Consider the following 24,768-nt stretch of genomic DNA (forward strand, 5'->3'; position numbering starts at 1 on the left):
AACATTACAACTTATTTCATACTGGATATTAACGGCAATTACATGCGTATATTATAAGAGAGTTGGTAATTATTATGTTTAAATTAAACTTTCGACGTGAATGTTAAATGTTAACTAATTTATTTTATGTATATTAATTTTGTGGTTATTTAGGCGGTTTAAACATTTTTAAAACAAAGTTATAATTTTATGTGTTAATATATTTGCAAACATATATTTTGAGGTTTTGTGATGGATATAAGTTACAAAATAATTTTTACGGTCAGGGCCGATGATAATCGCTAATCGCTAGTAAATAGCAAACACAAAAAAATTAGCAAAAATATACAAGTAAGAGATATTCGTAATTCAAAAAAGGGCGAAAAGGAAAAAGTGCACTAAAAGTGCAATAGTCACGTTTGTGGTTCTTTTATCCCACGAAATTCATATGTCATAATATGCCAAGAACGTTGATTTTCCGTGTTTATTTAGATATAGTGTAATTAAACGCAATTGTATAGTTTTGTCTCATTCGGTTTTCCGTAGCAGGATATCGATAAAAGAGACTCATGTTCAGGGCACCGTACATGGGTGATTAATTTCATTTTACGGAATAAATTTCATTTATATGCATTTTAATTATCTTGTAGAAAATGTTACGTTCATTAAGAATTTGAAATCTGTTCGTATATATCTTTTATAGTTTACGAGATATTCGCGATTGAATAAAATGGATAAAAATTGAAAAATGTCACTTTTTAGCCCTTTTAGTTGCGTTTTTCGACCTTTTACTGTAGGAAAAATAATTATTTTATATTTTTATCTGATAGAGAATTATACAGTCTTTCATAATCACCAATTCGCTGGTAACTATCGCTTTTAGTTTAAGAGATATTAATTATCAAAAATCGTCAAAAAAAAGTATCAAGCAATTGGCAATTTTTTCTTAAGATTGAAAATTTTATCTCTTAGATTTCCCTAGCCTATCTTATAGAAAATAGTTTGTAGATTAAGATGCTGCGATCAGATCCTAATTATCTCTTTTAGTTTACGAGATATTCGCGATTGAATAAAATGGGCAAAAATTGCAAAATGTCACTTTTTAGCACTTTTAGTCGCGTTTTTCGACCTTTTGCTATAGAAATTATAATTATTTTTAGTTTTTATCTGATAGAGAATTTTACAATCTTTCATAATCAGCAATTGGTTGATTCCTGTCGCTTTTAGTTTAAGAGATATTAATTATCAAAAATCGTCGAAAAAAAGTATCAAGCACCCTCCCTTGGCAATTTTTTCTTAAGAATGATAATTTCATCTTTCAGATTTCTGTTTTAAATAGCCTATCTTATAGAGATTAGTCCGTAGATTAAGATGCTGGGATCAGATCCTAATTATCTCTTTTAGTTTACGAGATATTCGCGATTGAATAAAATGGGCCAAAATTGAAAAATGTCACTTTTTAGCACTTCTAGTCGCGGTTTTTAACCTTTTACTCTATGAAATATAATTATTTTATATTTTTATCTGATAGAGAATTTTCCTGTCTTTTATAATCTGCAATTCGTTGGTTGCTATTGCTTTTAGTGGAAAAACGCGGAAACATTAATTATTGTTTATAATTGTCTAAATTGTGGGACTAGTATCTGTCGCATTCATAGATGGCACTAGGATGCCCTCAAAATCATAAAATCGAGTTATACGGCTTATTTTTATATTTATCAACAAACGTGAACAGTTTTGTATTCAATACTGTTATCTGCGATGCGGTGTAAACAACGTTTTTAGCGCATGTGTCCCGCGCGCTGTCTTCTAGCGCCGCATCAACTTGCTGCATGCAGCGAAGTCTAGTTTAGTTTTAATCACAGGTATTGTGCATATTGCAAATTCGCGCACAAGGTCGCGTGCCTTCGACGCGCCGTTTTTGCGCACCTCTTGCTTTCTTATCGTATGCTGTCCCGTAGTTGTTTACGCAGTTTCGGCATGCACTATCGGTGGATTGCAGCCAGTTTCGTGCCGGTCGTTTATTCGGACTTGAATATTCTAAATTTGTGTTAACTCGAATGTATAATATACTCTGTAATTGTAATATACTATTTATTTGTACTTTGAGAGTGTAGTAATTTGTTTAATATTCGGAAATGCCGGTTTTTGATCGCGTTTGTTATGTATATTACAATTTACGTGATAGTGGATTTGATAACATTCTGCTCTCGGCGTTGTGTTTAGTGTCGGTTACTAAATTAATCGGATATATATCGCCCCCATTCAGGAAGATCCATCAGGCTCGTGTTAGTATTGTTTTAACCGCACAGATTGTTTATTTTGTGTTGATTGTTAATTATAACATAATTCAATTGTACCTATGTACTATTTTTATTTTTATTTATGTTTTCGTTTAGTTACAGCAGTCGTTGTGCCTGGCAGTCCGATAAGCTGTACACGGGTAAGTTTATGATTCAATTATATTTTTCGGTCAAATTTACATTTTCTGTTTATAAACAAGTTTTCTATTTATCACGTACTACCTACCTTCAGTTAGTTACCAATAATTTATTTTGTAATCACGCTGTAAAACATAGTTAATTCGGTGTATCTAAGTAAGCAAAAAGTGTAAGTAAATATAAACAAATGTGAGTTATTTACACAATTTGTGATGAAAATTCTGTTCTTGAAGTGTGTTTGAGACGTTTGTAAAGTTAAAATCATTCTTATAGCATATTTTATTAATTGTCACTTCATTGTAGGCAACCATAACTCCACTTAAAGTTAACGCAAACAAAATCAGTTCCTTGTTAATAACATAATATATGTTAAATTGTTTAATATTATAATTATACATTGAGACATTTGCCTGACATGAAAACACAGTTTAGAAAACTAACACCACATGGAAATCTCACCATATTTCAAAATCGCATTTTTATTTCTTAATGAATTTAAACGTGCGCGTGAATACATGCATTAGAATGTGTGCAATTTAGCAATAAACAATTTGGCACTGATCCACCGCGCCGCAATTGGAAATTGGCATGGATTGCTCATGTTGCGTCGTCGGTGTGACACAAATTATTGCGATTGATTTGTAATTGATTGGCACACGTTTTATCATTATCACTCGATTCATTTAATATCGCTGAACATTTAAATCGAATTTGATATGGTAATTATCGCCTTGAAACCAATCGCCATTTAATTAGTGAATGACGATACGCGCGTTGACTGCCATTTAAGTCTTTATTAAGGTCTGTGTAATTAATTATGTTATGGTTGAGCAAATAATATCAATCGATGGAATAGAAATTTAAAAGTTAATAATAAAATGGAAATAAAATAAAAATATTAATAACAGGAAATATAAAGTAGAAATATTCCTTTTAAGGTTAATAAATTTATTAATTACAATAAGAAATAAATGGAATACTACGTTTTATCCACATTTAGTTTATTTTTTATTTTTATTGAATTTTATATTAGAAATTTGAAAAAAAATTTTTTTTTGCAAATTTTTAAAAAATTTAAAGAAATTCAATTTTTAAAGGATTTTGACTTGCGGTATAAATGCCGAACATGATGTTTCAATCATATTTCATAATTTCTCCAATAATCGATACAAATTTGGTTCATAAAATGTGGTTATGTTCAAAATTTTGCTGTAAATTTGATTTAGGAATAAATAATTTAATTTTTTTGTAATTTTACGCCAATTTCTTTAATTACTTTTAAAATAACAGGAGAAATAAATAACTTTTCTTTCTACACTAATAATTCATGATTATAAATATGTCTAAAATGTCTATTACTCAATCTAAATGAAAAAATAAAGTCATAAACATGTAAAGTATTAAATACAAAAATACTAAATAATAAACTTGCCTGAAACTTGATTTTCGGCTGGAATTTATCAACTGTAAAACATTTTGATTCGGTTTTTAATTACAGCCTTGCGCTTCGAACGTTTTTACTCGGCAATTAACCGAATGCGCTCGATTATGAACTCATGTGGTTTTTATGGGATTATAATTAGTTATGCATGCATATAATTATGGCTGGTGAAGTTACTATACTCGTAGTTACTACATTACTAGTTAGTCAGATGTTAGTGAGTAAAAGTAAAAAAAGTTGAAATTAAAAAGTAAAGAAATGAAACGAAAGAGAAATAAATGTGTATATTTTGTTATAAATTGTCATTGGACAGGACAGTACTAAAAATTATTTAAATTTAAAAAATAAAAATTTTAAGTTAAATTATACTCAATTTGTAGCGCCATCTATATGTTAGTATCGTTAGAATATTTTTTAGTATTGGTCTTGTGCTGCACCGCAGGAAAATGCGCAGACGCTAGCTCCACCCTGTGACTAAAGCCCATGACTAAAGTACTTTAATCACGACTTTAGTCCGTGTTTTAAGTATCACTTTATGTGGCTCAAAATCGTGTTTTAAAGATGAAAGTAGAAAAAATTAATTTTATATCACATTTTATTAATTGTCCCATCGGTGTAGGCAACCAACATTTCGTATTTACAAAATCAAGCATAATTTCATTAAAAATTATGTATTTTAAACGAAAAATATATGTATTTATTTATTAAATCCAGCACTGAATAATGTTATTAACATTATTTTTGGAGTTGAACAGGTAGACGCATTTTTCGAAGAAAGAAGAAAGTTTGAACGCTGGCGCCAGCCGAACTTGTGTCGAATTTTATCGGCAATTATGTATTATGCCATGCCTTGCAATCTCTCACGCAAATGCAAAGTGTTTTAAACATTACCAACATAAACAAAAGCGATAAATAAAACATAAAACCACTAATAACACCACTAATAACATAGACATAAAATCTTATTTCCAATTATATTACTAATAACATTAGTAATAATAATAAAAGTTCTGTTTTTAATTTATTTTTATTGTAACACTCTGTATAACTCCGTATATAAATCATAACTTGTTATGAACGTCTCCGAGGCGTGTACCTGTGCACTCGCAATTATTTATTCTTGTTCTTGTTGTTGTTGTTGTTTTTTTCTGCTGATTATTTGATTACACTTTGCATTATGCACGTTTACATACCAAAACGTTACGTAATCATCAAACCGTTATAATTATTTATTTAAAAAATTACTTATTTTTTACTCTGGAAATTAAATACTTATTCGAGCGCAATTTTAGTGGATTTTAGTAATTGAAAAGTTAAAAATTGAAAAATTGTATTTTTTGTTGATTTCGATCTTGAGGCCATGGATTATTAACCGTAGGTAAATGTACTCCACTCGCCGTTATCGATTGCATTCACTTTCAAAGCGAAATGTTAATGTAAAAGTGCTTTCATGCAACGCAACGCCAAAGGTCATTTTAAAACACTTCCTAGTCTTTCAAATGTATGTAAACTAATATCAACAACAACAAATGATTTTTTGGAATTATAAATGCGTGTTTATACCATAATTTAATTGATCAATAAGTACATAGGATACATATTTATAAAAACATTTTTTTAAATTGTTTTATGTAATTTTTCATTTTTAATCATCAAAAGTAGTAAAATTTGTTGAAATGGCTTTCAGGAATCAAACATTTGTAAAATTTTACTTATAGTTAAAAAAAAGCCTTATAAGCATCAATATTGAGTATAAAGCAAAGTTGTGTTAGTTACACCATTTATAACTCAAGAACGGTTGGACATATTTTGATCATCTATGATTTATTTGATTTGTCTTTATCTCGAATAGAACAATAACTATTAAAATTTAAAAAAAATTTTATTAATTGGCGTTAAATAAAGGATGAAAGTTGGTTTCGATATTTAATCATAGTTATAGCTAAATAAGTGAATCCGAGATGGCGCTGCAGTGCATTACTATTATTAGCATTTACCTTCATTTTAAAAACAGACTAAACAATGTTTTCTTATCATTATCTTTAAATTAAACAATTAACAAAACTAATATTCTTTTAAAAAATGAATAAAATCGTTGTTTCTTCACATATTGCACAATATATCTTCCACAGATAAACATTCTTCCTGATCTTACACAACAAACTTGCGTTTGATTGAGTGATCGGATGCTGCGCTGCTAAGAAATCATTAATTTTAATTTTCTGCGTTTTGCATTCGTGTGTACCTACTCGCAATTATCGGCATTGTGCGTTCGATCATGCGCACGCGTCCCGTGCGATATTTCCTCGTTTTTAATTGATTACGCCGTCAATCACAGCCAGCCAGCTTCTTTAATCACATCTCTCTTCTCTGCAAACTCATCTGGCTTCACCGGCCAGCGACTTCCTATCCGAGCAATATCCTATTGAAATCAACGCGTGATGTAATCGTGCGTTTAATTATGAAGCAAAAAAAGCGCACACATCGCGCCTTTCTTCTCTGCCTTCTTTTCCTTCTTCACGAGTTTTACTCGGCCGGCTCGTACCAACTGGTAACCTGCAACACTAGGAAGTGTTTAACGTTTAACTCAGCGCTACTGGGCACGAAAATCAAGCAAAAAACACGAATACGAAGAAATGAGAAATGATTTGTTGTTTGTTTGTCGGAACTGGTTTGCGCCGAGAGAATTTGTTGTTGTTTGTTCGTGCATGTAATATTTTTATGTTGGTATAGGTGTTGTGTGTGTGTATACTGGCTGGAAGCTGAAGGAATGCGTCGTGTGCCTGACCTACATAAACTTGAAACTCTTTCCAATTGCGTTGTTCACAGCGGACAACATTCGCTCAAGCGGCGATTAATGAGAATTTTAAAATGTCGCTCGTGCATATTTTAGCAACAATTATGTAACTTTTATATCGTAAACTCGTAAATTTTACACTCAAGTATTTTTATGTTTATTTTTATATTAATTTTAATCAATTTCAGAGGGGATTTTTGTTAATAAACTTGTTTTTGATTAGTTTGCTTATAACTTTTTAACTAATCATTGGATTTTATTAAATTTAGTATCAAATTAAAGGTGGGTTATGTGGGTATATATTGTTGTTAAAATTAATTTAATTATTATTATTTTTCATATTGAAATAAATTAGTTAAACTTTTGATTTCATGCAAAAAAAATTTTTTGCAATGTTTAAACGCGTGTATCGTCTACATTTTTAGTACAAAATTTACAATATTAACGAATTTATTAGTTTAAGTATTTATCTATAAAATAGTGAAAGAAATTTTGTTTTAACTTTATTGGTTCTCGAGATATAACGATTTAAAATTTTTTACTAAAGAAAACTTAATATGCAACCAGTTACACGTAAATTTTCTTATGTTATGTTGTTCATTTGTACTTAGCAGATGGCGACACATAATAATTTACATTTTTTTAGTTTTTCTGGTAATAAATTCACCTCTCGCCATTCACTTTGCCAATATATTACTAATTACCTCCATTAGACATGTATTACACCAAACATCTGAGAATTGAAAGCATTTGCAAAGATTGTAAGCATCTACTATTACTTTCAGTAAGTTGCGGATATGTAACCTTCCATGTCCTCGGTATACTCGCAGTCAAATCCGCGCGCAAAAATACCCAAACGTTTTTCTGCGGCTTGCAGCATCAGGGAAAATTTATGCGTCGCCTGCGCGTCGAACAGGCAGTAAACAGCGAGATTTACAGGAAATTTCTCTTTTTCCGACCGGCGCGTAAGACACTGTCGAATCAAAGCCGCATTTTACTAACATTCTCGCGCAGTTGCGAGTGCGCATCATTAAAATCCACTTGTAATGCATTTAATCTTGCGAGTTTTTCAACTTGGGAAAAATTGCGCACGTGTAAATCGTTGCAAATTGATTGAAATGTGTTTCTTTTTGCGTTTGTGCTTGAGCATGCTGGCTGTCAGAGTGGTGAATAAATCAGTAACCATATATAATAAGTTTAATGACTACGACGTTGGTTTTATGGCATTGACCGGTGATTATTTATCGATCGACGGGAAAGACATTTTATGATAATGAAAGGTGATCTTTTTAATGGAGGAGTGTTAATATCTAAGACAATTACCTTTCCAAACGTCAAGTGAAATTTAGTGTTGTTTTGCTTGGGTTGCTCGGGATTTAATTTCCGCCTTTTCATGGAACACAAAGTACGGATTATTGATTAATATTAATAATATTAATATTTAAAGTTGATTTAATTTTATTTGTTATCAGAATTTGCGTTGTGTTGCTTTTGCCTGGAACTTTGTAGTTGTGGTTTTTAGTAAAAATGTAATTAATTTTAATTTTCTTGTAAAAACTAAATATGTGTTGATTTTATCAATAAAATTTACCAATTTTAGTTTAATGACAAGAGAAATGCTAACAATGCACATTAGCGCCATCTTCAAATCAATTATTTAACTATAACTATTATTAAATCTCTATAACAATTTTAATCATCAATTTATAACTGTTTAAATAATAATTTTTAATATTTTAATAGTTATTCTTCTATTCGAGATAAAAACAAATCAAATAAACTATAGATGATCAAAATCTGTCAAACCGTTCTCGAGTTATAACTGTTATAACTAACACAACTCTATTTTTTTTTAATTTCATAAATTTTCTGAATTAAATGTTATTTTTACTTAAAACAATTTGAAAATATAAAACCAAATGCTTTTAATATTCTCATATTTTTCTCATAAAATTTTAAATTACGAAAATCACGCTCTAATCAATTTTTCTAGAAAGGAAAATTTAATAAACACTACATTTAATTTTATGTCATTTTAAATAGATAACTGTAATCCATGTAATAAACACGCTTAGGTCCCACTCGTAATCTAACAATAATTCTGTAATAATAACCAAATTACAGCCACATACACTTTTCCCGTAATTCCGTCTATGGCGTAACGGTCACTTCCTTTTTTGCGTTTCCTTTCTTCGCTTATGTTTCTTATGTTCATTATGTTGTAACTTTTGTGCCATCACAACATCAAAACATGAAACTCATACACAATTATGAGTAGCAACAACAACTATTTCTTTCTTATTTCTATTTCTTTATCTATGTAACTATCTATCTAACCATGTACGTGATTCTTTGGAACATAGGTACTTAAGTCAAATCAAAATTGAGTTTCGACGATTTGAAGTGAACTGGTAGACCTCTTCGAAGTAGTAAAATGTTTTTTGATTATCTCTGGTCTATCTGCCGCGCAAACCGACATTAGTTGCACTTAATATGCTTAATAAACTTTCTTTTTCGAAACGTTTCAAAAATGCTAAGTTGAAAACAATTGCTTTATTTTTTAAATGCTTGTTTCTTTTTTTGAGTTGTAGTAAAGCAAGTAAAGAGTATTTAAGTAAGAGTAAGTGTAATTGAAATTTTGTTTTCGATTTCAATCGCAGACGATATGCTTATTATCCGAATCGATGCGTGGTATTGGCCGTTTAGGTTCAGTAATTATCCATAATTATCTACAATTCAAAGCTTAAATCAGGCATAATTAATTGTTTTCAATATTCAAACAAAAAAATGACATTTTTGATCATTTGAAAAAGAAAAAAATTAAAATTTAAAGAAAAGTTGGATTTAATTTAAGAATAAACTAAGTGCAATTAAAAATAGAGGCTAGGTACAATTACATTTAATTACTGCCTTTATACTTCCATCTACCAAAAGAGAAAAATTATTTTTGGTATGACTTTTACTTTTGCAGTTATAAATGAGAAAAATTACAATTTTTTTGTCTTTAAATTAACAATTATCACAAATATTAAATAATTTTTAATGGGATTATGTTCTCTATTCTATAATAAACCTGAAAATCTAAAAATAAAACTTCTATCTCTTCTACTTTAGGAGTTATTGCTGATTTTATATTTTACTGCAAATTTAATTTTTTGAAAAATTAATAAGAATAATAAGAACATTAAGTTAATTTCCACTTAAATCATCATAAAATGACTATCCGGCTAATGTACCTTTACGTAATACAAACTATAATATTATTATAATAAGTTTCAGAACGTAATAATATTATAAAAAAGATTTAAAGTAATGTAACGTAATGAGAAACACATGGAAAAAAATTACCTACTCGTACTTCTTATGCGGAAGTACGGAAGTAAGTAACAGGCATTACAGAGCACCAAACGTTACCATCACTATTCAGTTTTTTTGTTCTTGTTGAGTTCTGCATCACGCTTGTGTTATTACATTACATCTTGGAATTTCGTACAAAAAATCCTCGAATCAAAGTAATTCAATTAGGCGATGCTCGTTTGTAATTCGTATTTATAAGCTTTCTTTCTTTTTTTTGCTCAATGCACGATGGTTCGTTAATTTCGTTTTAGATATGCTTGTCTACTTGTTTGTTTGTTGTTTATGTAATAGAATATGTGCCAAATTACTTAACGCTGTAATTTTATAACACTTTACGTTAATTGGCTGCAGAGCTATTGTTGGTGGAGCTGAACAACAATATTATGTTCATTTGAATAATAACCGGATCACCGGAAATTGTTGGAATGTGCTTGTTTATTATGTGTTTGATGTGTTTTGGCGTTACGAAAAATAATTTTCTATGGTTTTAGAAAATATTTATTTGTGAAAATATTTTTATTGCGTGTTTTTTTCTGTGTAATGAATTAAATTGCATTTCCTGTGATGTGGTTAAATTTTCTCTTTTTATTTCAAAATATTAATTTTTATAAAATTATATTTTTTGTTGATTTGGAGGGAAAATACATTAATATACATTTATTTTGATTAAATAGTATTAGTAGTTATTGTATTATACAATGCCATAAGCAATTTGTTTATTATTTATTTATTTTGCAAAAAAATTGATTAAAAAGCTAAAAAATATGTTTTTCGGATTTTTGAAAACTACAATTTAAAAAAAAAAACTTGAATTTTTGATCACTACAGGCAATTTTAACACCAAAAAACTTATTTTTCATCTAAAATATTGCATTTTGTGCATTTTTGCACTAAAATATTACCAAAAAATGAAATGAAAAAAATTTTAAATGAAAAATGAATGAATTTCTATGTTAAACTCCTCAAAACTATTTTATTTGCACATTTTTCGGAATTTTTTGTTCATGAATAGCTTTGTTATCAAATTCTAAAGGACTTTTACGTGCTTCCTAGGTAAAAAAATCGGTTGCAGAAGTAAAAAAAGAGAATTTTTCAAAAAATGTGCAAAAATTACATCAAATAAAAACTTCTTTTTGCAAAAGTAGAAAGAATTCCATGCTTTCTTACTTACACGATGCTTGCGGTGCGTCAAGAGCCAGTTTGGCCGGCATTAAACGATTTCGGGTGCCAATCTAGGACACGCAAGGACGTTTCGTTGTTACGCAACCCAAACAAGCACAACAAGCACCAGAACCGGCTGTCGAACTCGCGCGCTCGCGTTCGTATTCGCAGTACGATTAAACGCCGCTGGACATCAACAAATCTTTCTTTGCACACTCACTCATTTACTTAACATTTTGCTTCATTTTTCACCTTTCAATTCTTCACACTTCTTTAACATTTCTTTAATTTCTTTGGCGTTTGTTGAGTTTTTAAGTGTATAGGCAACTTTAATTGCATGGAGACTTCAATGCTTGGTCAGGAATAAAGAAATAAAGAAAAGCAGATAGAAATTATAGATTTATAGTGATTAAAGATGTTTTTATTGAGTTTTAATGATAGTTATTTATTAATAGCGAGTAAATGTTTGGATTGTAATAAAATTTACACAGAAAATGTGTAATTATTTATAAGTTTTCTTGTTTATTAAATAAAATAGTGAATAAATGAATATAAATGGTAAATAAAATCATGAATTGAAAGAAATTGTTATTAAACAGAACAAAATATAATATTTTATACAAAAAATACGTTTAAACTGCAAAATTTCTTTGTTTTTCAGTAAAAACTCAAAAAATTTGATTTAAAAACAAAAATAAATATTTTCTTTCGCAAATAATTCATAAACCACTCAACCAAACACAATTTTAATTTCACATATTGAAACACAATTAAAAACTCCAACAAAAACATATAACTCACCACAATTAATAAATTCCTTAACGTTATTATTAACAAATAAAACAATTTTCTTTCCACTGTTTTTTACATGAACCAAGAGCGAGAAAACCACGCAAACCACCAAACCTGCATGCGTTCAAGAAGGAGAAAGCTTTTCACCTTGCATAATCTTGGCTCGGCGCTTGTGTAACGCCTGCCGGCTGCCTACACAAATCCACTCTGCGTCTCGTAGGTGGCGCTGTCATCGCGCGCTCGCAGGAGGAGAAGCAAAGCAGGAGCAAAGAAAGGTCGCAGCCGCGCGCCGTCGCCGCTCATTCGCAGTGAGGCGCGCGTTCGTCGCGGTTCGCACTTTTTCCTCTCTCCTTGCAACCACACACACATCACTCACAAATACACTCAACCCAACAATCACCACGCGTGCACAACCTATCTCCTGGCACCTGCTAAATCAACGATTATCACGCTCAATCACCGTCAACGTCATACAATATTAAAAATAGTGTCCTGAACTTCGTCCAGTGTCCGAATCAGTGATCGTTAAACTTTTGGAGTTTGGTAGGGTTCTGGATACGCGAAGAAGGATAACGTTCTGTTGAATTTTAATTTAAATTTGCACACGCCTCATCACGAAATATTGAATAAAAGTTTTGGTTTGTTTTTGGGTGAGGATTCCTTGTGCGAGTAGGTCAGTATTTATTTATTTATTTGGTTGTTTTTGTTGTGATTTTGAATGTGTTGGGTTTTGAGATTGCGATAAATGTGTATCACTCTCATTGCACTACTTTTGCATCGGTGGATATCATTCTCGCAGAGTCTGTTTGCACTTTCTAATGTAATCGCGGACTTTTGCTTTTCGTCGGGCGGATATCTCGATTTAATGTCAATTTCACTAATTGTTGTCATGCAACAAATCAAATACAAGAAGCGAAACTAAATTGGAATTTGTTTTAGTTGGTGTGTTATTTTCTATAATAAAATTATTATTTACATTTATATCGCTAGGTTATTACTTTAGAAGTTATTATCAAAATTATGTAAAACTATATAAAAACCAAGAAAATGGTAAAATGAACTAGTTTTATTCAACTTTTACTTAAACGTTTGGTAAAGACAATAAAAGGAGTTTTATTTGCAATTAACCAGCTTAAAATTAACAAAATCGTTTGAAAATTAATAAAAATTGTTCAAAAAAATTGAAAAACACTATTTTTAATACTTTAAAATAAAATGTGTGATTTTACGTGTATATAGTAAAAAATGTTACAAAATATTTTTTTTGTTTTAAAGTTTGGTTTAATATTTTGATAATTTAATACAATATTTAATGTATTTGTAGTACTTTGGATTCATTGTATATTAAACAATGAATTGACGTCAGTAAATTAAATTATTCGAAAATAACCGAAGTGTAATTACCAAAACAATAAAAAGAAACCGCATCATAAATTATTTTCAATTTCATCTTTTGCTACTATGCGCATGTACAAATATTCAACTTTAATGCATTTTGATGACGTTGTTAGTCATTCTCTTCTGTTTTGTTTTTATTTACTAATTTTTTCGCGTACATTATTGTTTCCCATTGTTTGACATGCTCTTTGTGTTTTGTTTGCAGGTCGAAAGAAATTGTGAGATTGGAAATTCGAAATTCTAAGACAGTGCACGCGTACAAGTGAATTTTGCTATTAGTGTTAAGTTCGCCAGAAGAAGCAGAGCAGTTTGAGCTAGTTGAGTTGTCAACTAGTTTCAGCTGCCGGAGGAAGAAAACAGGAGAAGGTCTTGGGGTGTCTTATGGTGTAATGCCCATAGTGCCGGGGCGCAATGTGCTGTTGGGAAACGCGCGCGTTTGCGCTGCGCCACTCGCTGGCGGCGTTCGTCGTTCTGCTGTTCTTCAAGAAGGCAGATGCCGGCATCCTTGACTCCTTGGTTTGGGCTAGATCCGATAAAATTGATGTTACTATACCATGGCTACCATGTAAGTGAAAAAATATTTAAATTTAATTTCAACATTAAATTTGAGGTTATAAATTTATTGTGATAACAAAAATGAAATTATCATTTTATAGAGAATTTAATGTAGTTTTAGGAATAGTTTTGATAATTAAAATCGGTGAATTATTAACATAGTTATGCACAAAAATATAAAAGTTTTGACGCGAGATTTGCTAAAGCCGATATTTAATTCTGACTTCATTTTCAGTGTTAATAACTGATTAAAAATAGATAAAATTGTTATTTTAATGTGAGTCATATGTTAAATTAAAGATAATTTAATATTTAATGATAGCATTCAATTTAATTATAATTATTTCCGATATTTACTTGCAATTAATCAAAAATAAGGTTAAAAACATTTGAAAAAATAATTAAACATTAAAAACGAGCATAATGTTTTATTTCATGAAAGTTTATAATGACTTCACTTTAAAGGAAATTTTATCTACTTTTAGAAATAGTTTTGATGACTTAAATCAGTGTTGTTGTTCAGTAATTATCAACAAAAGTATGAACGCATGTTATATGTCACCTACAAAAGTGGTTAAATTTTGTATGACTACACTTTAAGAAATAATAACAGATAGTAAAAACGGACGTTGTTTCTTGAGTCATATGTTAATTTATACTTTATATAAATGGAATCAATTTTATTTAATTAGAATTGAATTATTTTCTTTTTTTCTCGTTAAATCACTAAAAATTAAACAAAAATGACTAATTTTTTTAAATTTAAAGGTATAATCAATTAAATTATACACTGATAACAACCAGATACATTGATATCAAGCCCAATTTACTTTAACAGGATTTGAACTGTCATAAATTAAACAAATCCAATTACTTTATTCACTTCACTCAATTTAATTTAAACTTTACTGCACAATACAAGCAAAAATAGTTTTCCGCCGTGTTTCGCAAACATTTCTTGCAATTTCACTTTGTCGCGATCGATTCCAACTCGTAATGTAATGCAATAACATATTTACCGACTAGTTACACCCGACGCTAACATATTCCGCGGCTTTGCGTGTGAAACTCGCGTAAAAACTGTCGAAATTGCCTCGCTTTTTTCGCTCTTTCAAACATTTGAACAAAACGGGGAAAGTTTATAAGTATGTACAGACAAATATTACGCAATAAGTACACTTATAAGTACCTGCACAGCGCAAGTATAAGTACGCACGAGTACATACACTGCGCACACTACGCTTTCGGTGATTAGTGGCGGAGTTTCGTTTTCTTCCGCGGCGCGCCGTAAAAGTAAACACACAAAATCGAAGATGATGATGGACGGAAAGAAAGGACTAGCTGACCCAATGACACATTTACATTTACACGCCGAGAGAGCATTCGACATTCGAAGCGCGAGATAATCATTTAAACGAGCGTAAGTGCATCGCCGCTGCTGCTGCTTATCGCTTTCTTCAACTCGATGTTAAGTTACATGATTTTCATATTTTGACAGCCGTAATAAACGCGCGCGACAGCTTAGATGCATTAATATGCATCAAAGCGTAAAATTAAGATTGTAAGCTTTTAATTCGCTGTGTGTACAGCGCCATCTGCAGCGGCCATCTTTGAAATTGTTGAAAGTATTGGATTTTATTCGATTATTTATGTGATATTATAATAATTGTGAGGATTTTTGTGTTTGTGAATTGTGACTGACTTTCGACGCCGACTTCCACGTTACTTTTCGGTTTACTTTCTTTTCGCCGACGTGAATTCGTGCGCGCGGATACCAACCGGTTACACATTACAATAATAATGGCAGCGGTGGCGATTCCGAGTATAAACAAACGTCACCTTGAAAAAATTACACGCGGCGAATTCGATCGGTGTGTTAAATTATAAGTTGAGTTGAGGTTCGAGTAGACGACGTAACTTATACTAATTTAAGTAGTGTAACTGATACATGCCACGCATGTACAGAGGAGTATAATTTATGGGTAATTAACTTGGGGAATTTTAAAGATAATCATCTGGTTTTAGAATAGATTTTATGCTTTGTCATAAAGTTTCAATTGGAATTAAATAAGTATTGAATTTTATTTGTAGATTTAAAGTATCAAGTCTCAATTGATTTGGAAAGTGAATTATTCGCGTTTTAATTGATAAAAATGTGTTTTGAGAGTTTAGATAATACAATTAGCTATACAAAATTGTAAGTAGAATAAATTTAACGTTATTAGTTTTGAAATAATTCGAAAATCAATTAAATGTTCCAAAATTTGCAAAAAAGATTGTCGCATGTTTATTATTTTTATTTCTTAACAAATTTATAATTGATTGAGATAAAATCTTGAAATAAAAAATTATTTGTAGATAATTTAAATGGGTTTTGAACTATATAATCAAAATTATGTTTAGTAAAATAGTTTTTACGTTATTCATAAAATAAAAGTGAATAAAACAACGCGGTATTAACTGAACACCGAAGTTTAATTCGTATAATTTTCAAATGGTTAATAATTAAAACGTTGTTCTTGCACAGGTTTATAGATAATTTAATTAACTCTTAGAAAACGCAAACAAAATTGAATTCGTTCAAATAATTTAAAAGTTACAACCAAAAACAAAATAATATTTTCGCTTTTACAGAATAATAAACATAATTTATTGATTTAAACTGCTAGTAATAGGTAATTAAAACAATTAAGCCTTTATTAATTACACTTCTATGGGTAAATATTCTAAGTGGCTTTCCAATTTTCCTAAGAATACAATTTTTCCGCCAATATTTTGAAGAATAAAAAATTAATAAAACAAAAAATCATATTTTCTGCATATTTTTTGATTTTATTTTATTTTTTCATTAATTTTTATAATTTAAATATCTATAACGTGTAATTGGCTATGCGCAAAAAGTGTGAAACGCCAGAGTAAACATTTCATCAGTTGTGTAATGACGTGTTATTATATTAACACGAACGCGTTAAAAATACGCTAAAAAATCACACGTCGATTTTGAGGTCCAATGTTATGCTATGTTATGCTGTGTTATGTATCACCACTGGTATTAGTATTAGCCATTAGCTATTAAGTATTTACGCAAACCGCTGAATTTAATTTAGAGTGGAAGTTATTAAATAACGCTTTGAATTCACTCGGAAATGGATCGATTATGCGATCCTGTGATTATGCGAAAAAAAATCGTTGAATAAAACACGATCGTAAAAGAAAGGAATTTCTATACCGAATGTTATAAGAAAAATTTAAAAAAAAGTGTGATTGAAAAGAAAACGCAATGTTTGAGTTGCTGTATAAGTCTTGAGCGCTTAATTTAAACATTGCCGTTTGTATATTATTCTGGACATCCAATCTGCTGTATGCATTAGTGAAAATCATAATTTTTATTAAATTTATTTGCAGTTGAAAATGAAAATCGTTGCTATGACGAACTGGGTTGTTTGAACATCACACGCAGTTGGTATCACTTGATCCACCGGCCATTCAATGTGTTTCCACTGCCGAGATCCGTCATCAACACCCGTTTTATTCTTTATACAAGACTTAATCCCACTGAGGTAAGTATAGTACCAAATAATTTAACTAATAATAATTGTTTAATTATATATTTTCATATTTTTATTAACAATAAAGCAAATTTTATGTAATTAATGCACGAATGCACACACGCGATGCACGTAACTTCCGGTACGTCTTTCAATTAGCTACACATAATTCCAATTAATTCCAAATCAACAAATTATAAGTAATTTATTTATGTTTTATTAACTCTTAGCCGCAGTTTTTAGTAAAAATCTAATCCATATTACTTTTTTGTTAATTTAACACCATTTACGTCTTAATTTTCAAAATTTTAATCTTTATTCTGCTACTTAGAACAAAAACGAATCCAACAGACATAGATCCTCAAAATCTATCCAGCCCTTCTTAAGTTATACAAGTTGTAACTAACACGACTTTGTTTTATATTGCAGGGTCAATTAGTGCGCGCGCAGGATGACAAATCAATCAACCGCAGCAATTTCGACCCGAAGAAGAAAACTAAGTTTATTATTCATGGATTTATTGACACGCCATTATCTAATTGGGTAAGTAATTATCAATTGAACAATTATTTACAATATTATATAATCTTTCAACGCATCAAAACACATTGTGCAAAAAATATTATGCCAACTCGTAAAAATATTAATTCGCGTCAATCAATATTGAAAATATAAAATTCGCAGCTGCTATAATCTAAGACGCACTTTATAACAATCGTGCGTCAAAGAATTATCATGAATCAAACATAAATATTCCATTTGCGTAGCTTCATGAAACGATTTATTGCTTATTGCCGAATCGGATCACAGTTTGATGTCAATCGTATAATATAAACTTACTTATAACAAAACCTAACCTAACCTATACATAAGTCTCACTCGTATATCTGCAATAAAACACTTCAGTGTTCAACAATAAGCTTCTTCATTTTTCTCTTCTTTATTCTATTCTATTGTTAACCAGTTAAACTGTCAAAGCATAAAATAAAGATTATAGGTTACGGTGTCTCGATGTTCCAACTAGGACTTCTTCGATCTCGAGTTTATGTTTATAGCATTAAAACTATATTCAAATAAGTGTCGAAATTTACATGTTCACTACTTGAACTTTACTTATATAACTTTACTCATTATGCATAGAGACACTCGAGCTGCAAGAATAGCGAATTGATCGGTTAATGTAGGTTGTGTTGCATAAGTTACATAACAAGTGTATATAATAATATGCGTGTTGCACAAGTTGCATACGGTGACCTTGGTTAACCTAGGTCCGAAAGTGGGTTTTGTTTAGCATTTATTAACAAAATTCAGTTAGGTTAGGTTATGTTTAGTTGTGGCATGCGAATTTTTTTTACGCGAAAAGAAAGTTACTTAATTATAGTTGCGCGAGGCGCAGTTTTAGAGTTTCCTTAATAAATATGTACATATAATAAATATGCACTTGTATTCGCTCGCAAAGCGTTGATTGTGATTATTTATCCGATGGGAAATGACCGATTAGCAATTAGCAATTGTTTCCGTGTTTGCGTCCTTGCGCGCATAGGTAGACAAGAAATAATTACAGGCATTGATTGGAAAATATAATAGTTTTGTTTTCACGCTTCGCCATTTTCATTTTATCTGCTGCGTTATGATTGCTATTTGTTTTTCAACTTTTCTTGTATTTGCTATTATTAAATGATATTTCGCAACGTGTCAATTTAAATTCGTATTACTGCATTGCACGCACGAGTGACTTAAAGTCATAATGCAGTCGGTAAAATACAAAATGGCCGCCATTTTAATTTTTTACCGTTTTTTATTCGTAAACTAAAGTTATATCTTAAAATATAACAAAATAAATTCAATTAAATGACTATTTCACTAAATTGTATGATAATAAATTAATTATTAGCAACAAAACATAAATAATTGTGATTAATGCGTAACTACTGATTAAAATGTTTATCAAAGCCTGAAATAGCATAGCGAGAAATGACTAATCATGATTATACAATAACATTATACCAAGTTGTGACGAATCATGAGTAATTACAACACTAACATCTGTAAAAACAAAAATATAAGCAATTTAATTTAAGAAATTAATCGGCAACTATACATTGATAAATGTAAAATCTAAAAATACTTTCGAATAGCATTAATCATTCTAATTTTGATTAAATTGTAAGTTTTTTCTAACAAGATACGTTTTTTGTGCGTCTACTCGTCTGTGTTAAGTTTCTAATTAATTTAAATCCACACGTTTGCTGCTATTAATCATGCCGGTTTATTGACAGACAACTGAAGCCACACCAAAAGTAGTAATTCGCTTTCATTTCACTTTTCACCAGCGCAGATTCCTATCGTCAATCGTTAATCTTAATTTATTTCTGCGCGCATCATACGAGAATATTTATTTCATCGAGGGCAAGGTCAACATCTTCAAAATAAATATTAAATTTAATTATAATCGTGATAGTGAAGATTGAAAAGTGAAATTGTAGTTAGAAAAAAATGAAATGATATATAGGCAACTTAGTTCACGTGCCAAAGTGAAATTGTGGTTAGGGTAAAATGAAGTATAGGCAACTTAATTAACATGTTTATATGTGAGTGTTGTATTAATTTTTCTTTGTTTCTTGGTTTAAGGTGGGTGACATGCGTGATGAATTGATCAAAGCCGACGACATGAATGTTATTGTCGTCGATTGGGCTGGGGGCAGTTTGCCGCTGTACACGCAAGCCACCGCCAACACCCGATTAGTTGGTTTGGAGTTAGGATATTTTATCAATCATATTATTGTAAGTACATGACCTAAAAATATTCTGCATTAATTTTCTGTTTTTTTTTCTTATTATTTTATGTTTTTTTTTTTAATAGAAAAACTACACTGTTGACCCAGCTGATGTGCACATCATAGGTCATTCTCTAGGCGCACACACAGCAGGATACGCAGGCGCATTGGTTAAAGGATTGGGAAGGATAACCGGTCTGGATCCGGCCGAGCCGTACTTTCAAGTAAGTCGTCGTTGAATTTTTTCGCAACGCGCTTGCGAAACACACATTCTTTGCTTAGTGAATTGTTACGCTTACGCATTTCTAACAGGCCTGTCAATGCACTTAAGTGCATTTTACTGTTACTCAAACTTGCACTCGAAACGGTAAAAATGCCGTTCGGTTGTTGTAATAAGCATGAAATTTCTAGAACATGCCGTCGCACGTCCGTCTCGATCCGTCCGACGCCGAACTGGTTGATGTCATCCACACAGACGGCAAAGGAATTTTCTTTCTTGGTGAGTTGAAGAAAATATTTTGTTAGATTAATACGGACCTGGTTTACATTAGGATTATTTGAGTAAAAACGTGATTGATAATTGGTTTTAAATTGAATCTCTCAAAATATTATACCTAGTCACTTTCTAGTCGTGATATTCGCGGTTATTAATGAGCAATTAGCGCCTGCCAGCGCATTAAAACGTCCTCATGAAGTTGTGTATTCTTGAATTCACGATCGTTATGCGTTATTCGTCGAATTTCACGCCAATAAGGAAATTAGCGTGGAGCACGACGTTGAATTCACATTTGTTGAAAAGCTAATTATTGTTAACGTGCCGATAATCTATTGTAATTAACACGGTTGTTTAATTATTAGAAAATTTTTGTTATTTTACTTTTGAGTATGCAACCAACAATACGTTCGATCTGTCAAATCATTGAAGATATTCACTTGCCCATTTTTTTAACTAGCCTATCTTATAGAGTATAGTCTGTAGATTAAGATGCTGCGATCAGATCTTAATTATCTCTTTTAGTTTACGAGATATTCGCGATTGAAGAAAATCATCAAAAATTGCAAAATGTCACTTTTTAGCACTTTTAGTGGCATTTTTTGACCTTTTACTGTTGGAAATATAATTATTTTATATTTTTATCTGATAGAGAATTTTCCAATCTTTCATAATCAGCGATTCGTTGGTTGTTAGCGCTTTTAGTTTCAGAGATATCAATTATCAAAAATCATTGAAAAAAAGTATCAAGCACCCCCCCCTTGGTAATTTTTTCTTAAGATGTAAAATTTTATCTATCAGATTTCCGTTTTAACTATCTTATCTTATAGAAAGTAGTCCGTAGATTAAGATGCTGCGATCAGATCTTAATTATCTCTTTTAGTTTACGAGATATTCGCGATTGAAGAAAATCATCAAAAATTGCAAAATGTCACTTTTTAGCACTTTTAGTGGCATTTTTTGACCTTTTACTGTTGGAAATATAATTATTTTATATTTTTATCTGATAGAGAATTTTCCAATCTTTCATAATCAGTGGTTCGTTGGTTGTTAGCGCTTTTAGTTTAAGAGATATCAATTATCAAAAATCGTTGAAAAAAAGTATCAAGCACCCCCCCTTGGCAATTTTTTCTTAAGAATGAAAATATCATCTCTCAGAAATATATTATAGTTCATATTTTTATAGGTTATGGCATGTCTCAACCATGTGGCCATCTTGACTTCTATCCGAACAACGGCAAGGAACAACCTGGATGTGATATAACACAGACACCATTAGTTCCTTTGACTTTAATTCGTGATGGTTTAGAAGAAGCATCGCGTGTTTTGGTAGCTTGCAATCACGTTAGAGCGATTAAATTATTTACGGATAGTATTAACGGTAGATGTCCGTATTTAGGTAAGTTAGAAGTACTCATTCTCCTATAAATCCAATTAATTTGATTTATTTCATGTTTAGCTCACCAATGCAAGAGTTATCAACACTTTTTGACTGGCAAATGTTTCACCTGCAAACCTGGCTCACAGAGTTGTGCTCTAATGGGATATCACGCTGATTCCAGTCCTGGATTATTGGATAACGAAGTATCACCTAGTACGAAACTTCAAGACGCTGTTGGGAATAAATATTTCACATCTACAGGCAGAGAATATCCATATTGTCGTAAGTTATATTATAATCTTTTTAGTAACGACCAGTAATGTATGCAACCAAATTTACAGATCGATTATATCGAGTCAGTTTGGAACTTGCAAAACCTCCGACCGCTGAAATCTGGGTGCAGGGTTTTATAAAAGCCAAACTGCATTCGCCACAGGGTGTTATCCACATGGATTTAACACCATCGGGTGATATGAAACTCGAGCACGGTTCGACTTATTCCATGGTCCTTTCACATCCTGCTGATCTGGGCGGAAATATAAAGAAAGTGGAGCTCAATTGGGAATACGACATGAATGTCCTAGAACCAAGGACACTTTGTCTCTTCTGGTGTAATGATCATCTGTATGTGAAGAGCGTTGCTGTCGAGGAGATGGAAATGCCTGGAAGAGGGTAAGATATTGATTGTCACACAAGTTGCATAACCATGATGTCTAAATTTTTGTTTTTATTTTTTAGGAAACGTGATGCAAAATTCTCATCGAAATTGTGCGCACGTAGCAAACGTGATTATGCAGACATCGCCAACAGAGGACGTGCTGTCTTTGTCTCCGATGGCTGTTGTCGGCAGTACAATACTTCCAGTGATAAGCTGAGCTAGCACTGGAAATATGTTTATTGTTTGTAAATTTTACTCGTTTCCCAGCGCGGATGCAAAACAAAGTACGCCAGTGATATCCCCCTAATTGTACACGTTAAGTATTATAGTTGACGCATTTGCCAATTAGTCTGTAAGCGTTGTGTTTATTAGTTTTTAAATTTGATATACGCAAAATCCATTGGATTCAAATTGTTTATTTTTTCTCTTTGTATAAAAATTGTGCCATATTTGCACACCCGTTGAAACAAAAGCATATTTGTTAAATAGTGCAGAGGTTTGAGTAGATTTGTATGAATTTGTTTTTAGTTTGATATTCTTGCAAATTCTTTTTGTTGTTAAACTGTTTTTGGTATTATTCGAAATGTTTATGTGATATGTATTGGATGTGTTATTTTTTTAAATATAAATTATATAGATTTATTGGTTTTATTAATTAATTATACCTTCTTATCAAAATATCCGTCGAGAAATGTTTTAGAAGTGCTTTCGTGTAAGTTATTTTGTGTCGAACGACAGGTCGAACTTTTTTGTTTAAATTATTTTCGGTCGAAAGTCAGGGTCGAACTTTTTTATTAAAATTATTATATGTCGAAAGACAGGGTCGAACTTTTTTCTTAAAATATTTTCGGCTGAAAGACAGGGTCGCACTTCTTCTTAAAATTTTTTTATTATAGAATATTGAAGAAAATGTTATTTGGAATACGTTATCTTAATAAAATTTTGTTCTAAGATGTACCGTTTTGATAATAATCACCATAATAGAATTCGTTTTTGTGCGAAGTCAAATTTTTCTCTAAAATTGTCAATAGGGCCTAAACGGCTAGTGTTACATAAACATTGTACTTAAATAAATAAATGATAATTAAACAAGCTATCCGAATCCGAAATCAGAATATCAAAATTCCCATTTTTATTTTGTGATAAAAAAACGAAAAAGTTTTGCCTTTTTTATGACGAAATCTTTTCACGGTTTCTGTTTTTTATGACAAAAATTAAATGTTGGAATTTTCAAATTGTTTTTTCTGATTATGATAAAGCAGAACATTAGAAATCATTTATTTTAGTAAACTTTTCTTCTGCAACCCTTATTTAAGGCCCTATTGATAAAATAACATTCAAGAGTTTTATGTGAATATCTTTTAAACTAAACGACTAATTAAAATAATGTATTAAAATATTTTGTGTATATTATGGTCCTTCATCATAATCTACTATAAAAATTTAATTTTTTTTAAATTTATTAAATAATGCAATTAAAATATGGCGGAGGCGCCTGGCATTTTATTGCGTGATTTTAATTAATCTTAAAATATTAATAATATAATTGTGTAGAAGGGCTCTTAATACATTTATGAATAAAACTCTCTCCTCATTAGCACTAACCGTTGAGCCAATAAATGCATTTTAGTGAATCGTGTACTTCCAACAATACTTAAGTACCGATTATCTTAGGAACTAATTAAGATATACAAAAACGGAAAACGGCATTGTGTTCAGCAATTAATTTTGCATATGTTAAAGCCTTAAAATTTGTACTTTTGAGTAGGTGAAAAATGATTTTCCAACGCAATTTTCTCGAAAACTAATAAAGATAGAAAGAAACTTCTTGCAGTTTCTTCATGCCATGGTAAGGGTCTATAAAATGGCAGATTTAGTTTTTTGATTCTATGAAGTTAACCAAAGACCACTCAAAAAGAGTCAAGAGGTTACACTTAACTATTTTGGGGCCTCAAAAATGAATGTTGAGCTAGGAGAAAATGGAAAACGC

General features: G+C 30.8%; 1 protein-coding gene across 4 annotated transcripts in view; it reads left to right on the forward strand.

Moving 5' to 3' along the window:
- Positions 1–23,420, forward strand: part of LOC135804128 (pancreatic triacylglycerol lipase-like) — a 115,708-nt gene extending 92,288 nt beyond the window's left edge. Inside the window, exons 1-12 of one of the 4 annotated variants that reach the window (XM_065317895.1) lie at positions 2,070–2,267; positions 2,379–2,422; positions 13,572–13,931; positions 17,327–17,481; positions 17,899–18,012; positions 20,101–20,253; positions 20,333–20,470; positions 20,658–20,745; positions 21,926–22,138; positions 22,199–22,402; positions 22,462–22,792; positions 22,859–23,420. In XM_065317895.1, coding sequence (XP_065173967.1) covers positions 13,778–13,931; positions 17,327–17,481; positions 17,899–18,012; positions 20,101–20,253; positions 20,333–20,470; positions 20,658–20,745; positions 21,926–22,138; positions 22,199–22,402; positions 22,462–22,792; positions 22,859–23,000 — 1,692 coding nt within the window. In that variant the 5' untranslated portion in view covers positions 2,070–2,267; positions 2,379–2,422; positions 13,572–13,777 and the 3' untranslated portion in view covers positions 23,001–23,420. Of the gene's footprint in view, positions 1–2,069; positions 2,268–2,378; positions 2,423–12,267; positions 12,642–13,571; positions 13,932–17,326; positions 17,482–17,898; positions 18,013–20,100; positions 20,254–20,332; positions 20,471–20,657; positions 20,746–21,925; positions 22,139–22,198; positions 22,403–22,461; positions 22,793–22,858 lie in introns of those variants that run through there. The other 3 variants (XM_065317893.1, XM_065317892.1, XM_065317896.1) reach the window with 3 other exon arrangements.
- Positions 23,421–24,768: the final 1,348 nt, after the last annotated feature.

This window comes from Atheta coriaria, unplaced genomic scaffold (assembly GCF_025399875.1).
Source record: "Atheta coriaria isolate IRGN ID8LTWV9N9 unplaced genomic scaffold, Caltech_Dcor_3.1 hic_scaffold_3_pilon, whole genome shotgun sequence".
NCBI classification, from domain to species: Eukaryota; Metazoa; Arthropoda; class Insecta; order Coleoptera; family Staphylinidae; genus Dalotia; species Dalotia coriaria.